We start from the raw sequence: 2,585 nt of genomic DNA, 5'->3' as shown, positions 1-2,585 counted from the left end.
GCCGAGGCGCCGGCAGCCACAGCCACTCGGTCTTGGAAGGGTTGAGCCTGAGTCTGTTCCTCCCCATCCAGACCCTTACGGCCTCCAGGCAACGGGCCATCACGTCAAGGGCATCGTTGGGGTGGCCTGGGGTGGAGATGTACAGCTGAGTATCATCAGCGTACTGATGGAAATCCACCCCAAAGCCACGAATGATCTCCCCCAGCGGCTTCACATAAATATTGAAAAAAAGGGGAGAGAGGACCGACCCCTGTGGGACCCCACAAGTTAGGGGCCTTGGGGTCGACCTCTGTCCCCCTGCCAATACGGACTGCGTACGGTTGGTGAGGAAGGAGGAGAACCACCGCATAACAGTGCCTCCCACTCCTAACTCATCCAAGCGTCGCAGCATGATACCGTGGTCCACGGTATCAAAAGCCGCTGAGAGGTCCAAAAGAACAAGGACAGAGGAATGACCCCTGTCCCGGGCCCTCCAGAGATCATTTACCAGCGTGACCAATGCCGTTTCCGTGCTGTATCCCGGCCTGAAGCCCGACTGGAGGGGGTCCAGATAGACTGTTTCCTCCAGGTGCCGAGGGAATTGCTGTGCAACCACACTCTCCACAACCTTCGCCACAAAGCGAAGGTTGGAGACTGGGCGATAGTTAGCCAACACATCTGGATCCAGGGAAGGCTTCTTCAGGAGGGGCCTCACCACCGCCTCTTTTAAGGCCGCGGGGAAGACACCCTCCCGCAAAGAAGCGTTTATAATTCCCTGGAGCCAGGCTCGTGTACCCTCCCGAGCCGCCAGTACCAGCCAGGAGGGGCACGGATCCAGTAAACATGTGGTTGCATTCAGCCTCCCCAGGATCCTGTCCACATCCTCAGGAGCCACAGAGTCAAACTCCTCCCATATAATCGTCTCAAGACCTGCTCCCTCCACCTCCCCCGGGGCCACCCAGTCGGAGTCCAACCCCTCCCGGATCCGAGCGACTTTGTCATTCAGATATTGTGCAAAGTCCTCAGCCCTCCCCACCAGGGGGTCCTCCCCCCCCCTCAATTGAAGGAGGGAGCGGGTCACCCTGAAGAGGGTGGCCGGGCGGTTATCTGATGACGCAATGAGGGTGGAGTAGTAATTAAACCTCGCCACCCTCATTGCCACAAGGTAGGATCTAACATGTATCCTTACCTGTGTTCGGTCGAGTATGTATGTATATAGCATCTTTATATGTTTGTTATGTATGTGTATACTTTTGAGAGCAGGAAGCAGAATTTCATTTTTTATGTATACCAGTGTGCCCACAGTAAAAATAATGACAATAAAGGTTATCTTATCTTATCTATATATCAATCTCCACAACAGAAGAATGGATGGAGAAAATGATGAAGCTAGAAAAAAATGACAAAATTGCTTTAATTAGAGAAAAATATACATATTAGTTTCTACTTGGAAACTGCTTCTGAACTTTGTGCTTGATTGTGCTTATTAGACTTTGTTTTTATAGACAGGCTAATACTGTAATTACTAAACATGTAAAAGTAAAAAAATGAGATTGTAGTTTTATTTTGTATTTTACTGCGTTGAAAAAAGTTGGAAGACAATGCTTTTTTTTCTTTCTCCTTTCTCCTACACTCCTTTCCCATTCTTATCCTCCATTTCCCTATTTTCTTTATTTTCATTTGTACTTTTCACTATTATAATTTCAATAACATTTAGAAAAAAGGAAAAAAAGGAAAGAGTCAAAAACAGGATTCTGTGGCGAGGCTAAAGCAGTCTACTCCACTTCATCATTGGTACACCAGGATACAAAAAAGATGCTGAGGCCCCAGAAAGAATGCAGAGAGGAGCAACAGAGATGATAAGGGCTCTTGAAGCCAAACCGTACAATGAATGGCTAAGGGAACTCAGTATGCTTCGCTTAAGAAAGAGAGGGTTTAGGGGAGACAGGACAGCCATCTTCCAATACTTGAAAGACTGTCAAAGGCGAAAGGGCATCGATTTACTCTCTGTAGCACCTGAGGGCAGGACAAGAAGCAAGGGGTGGAAGCTCATCAGAATGAAATCCAACCTAGAAATAAGGAAGAATTTCCTGACAGTGAGAACAATTAATAGTGGAACAGCCTGCCTCCCCAAGTTGTGGCTGCTCCATCACTGGAGGCTTCCAATAATAGATTGGCCAACGGTATAAGGACTCCTACCTTGGCCAGAGGATTGGACTAGAAGACCTCCAAGGCCCCTTCCAGCCCTGTGATTCTATGATCTCAACTTCTTGCCTGACCTTTAAGAGTTTGCTGGCTGGCTGCTGAAGCTTCTCCTCTATCTCCTGGATGAGATCGTCAAGAGAGCACAGTTCCTCCATGTGCTTGGCCAAACCTTTCTCCTTTATTGCCATAATCTCCTTCTCCGTCTCTTCCATTCTAGCCAACAGAAGCTTCTCCTGTCCTTCTAACAAGAGTTGTAGTTCTCTGAATTCAGCCACTACATTTTTTTTCTCTTTTTCGATGTGGTCCTAGAACAAGAAGACAGACAAAGCAAAAGGAATAGTTATGTTTTATTTTTACTTAATTATATTTTTTATTATTATAATAATATTTAAACAGATTCC

The 2,585-nt window shown here is 47.0% G+C and overlaps 1 protein-coding gene across 1 annotated transcript in view; it reads right to left on the bottom strand.

Annotated features, from left to right (window-relative positions):
- LOC107294028 (tripartite motif-containing protein 15-like) overlaps positions 1-2,489 on the bottom strand; it is a gene marked incomplete at its 5' end in the record, with an annotated part of 11,853 nt that extends 9,364 nt beyond the window's left edge. Inside the window, one exon of the mRNA XM_015823231.2 lies at positions 2,225-2,489. Within this exon, the coding sequence (XP_015678717.2) occupies positions 2,225-2,489 (265 nt within the window). The remainder of the gene's footprint in view (positions 1-2,224) is intronic.
- Between the last annotated feature and the right edge of the window lie 96 nt (positions 2,490-2,585).

Source organism: Protobothrops mucrosquamatus, unplaced genomic scaffold (genome assembly GCF_001527695.2).
Source record: "Protobothrops mucrosquamatus isolate PMUCROS unplaced genomic scaffold, P.Mucros_1.0 scaffold1803, whole genome shotgun sequence".
NCBI lineage: Eukaryota > Metazoa > Chordata > Lepidosauria > Squamata > Viperidae > Protobothrops > Protobothrops mucrosquamatus.
The sequence above is the reverse complement of the archived record's forward strand: the minus strand, read 5'-3'. Positions and strand labels throughout refer to the sequence as shown.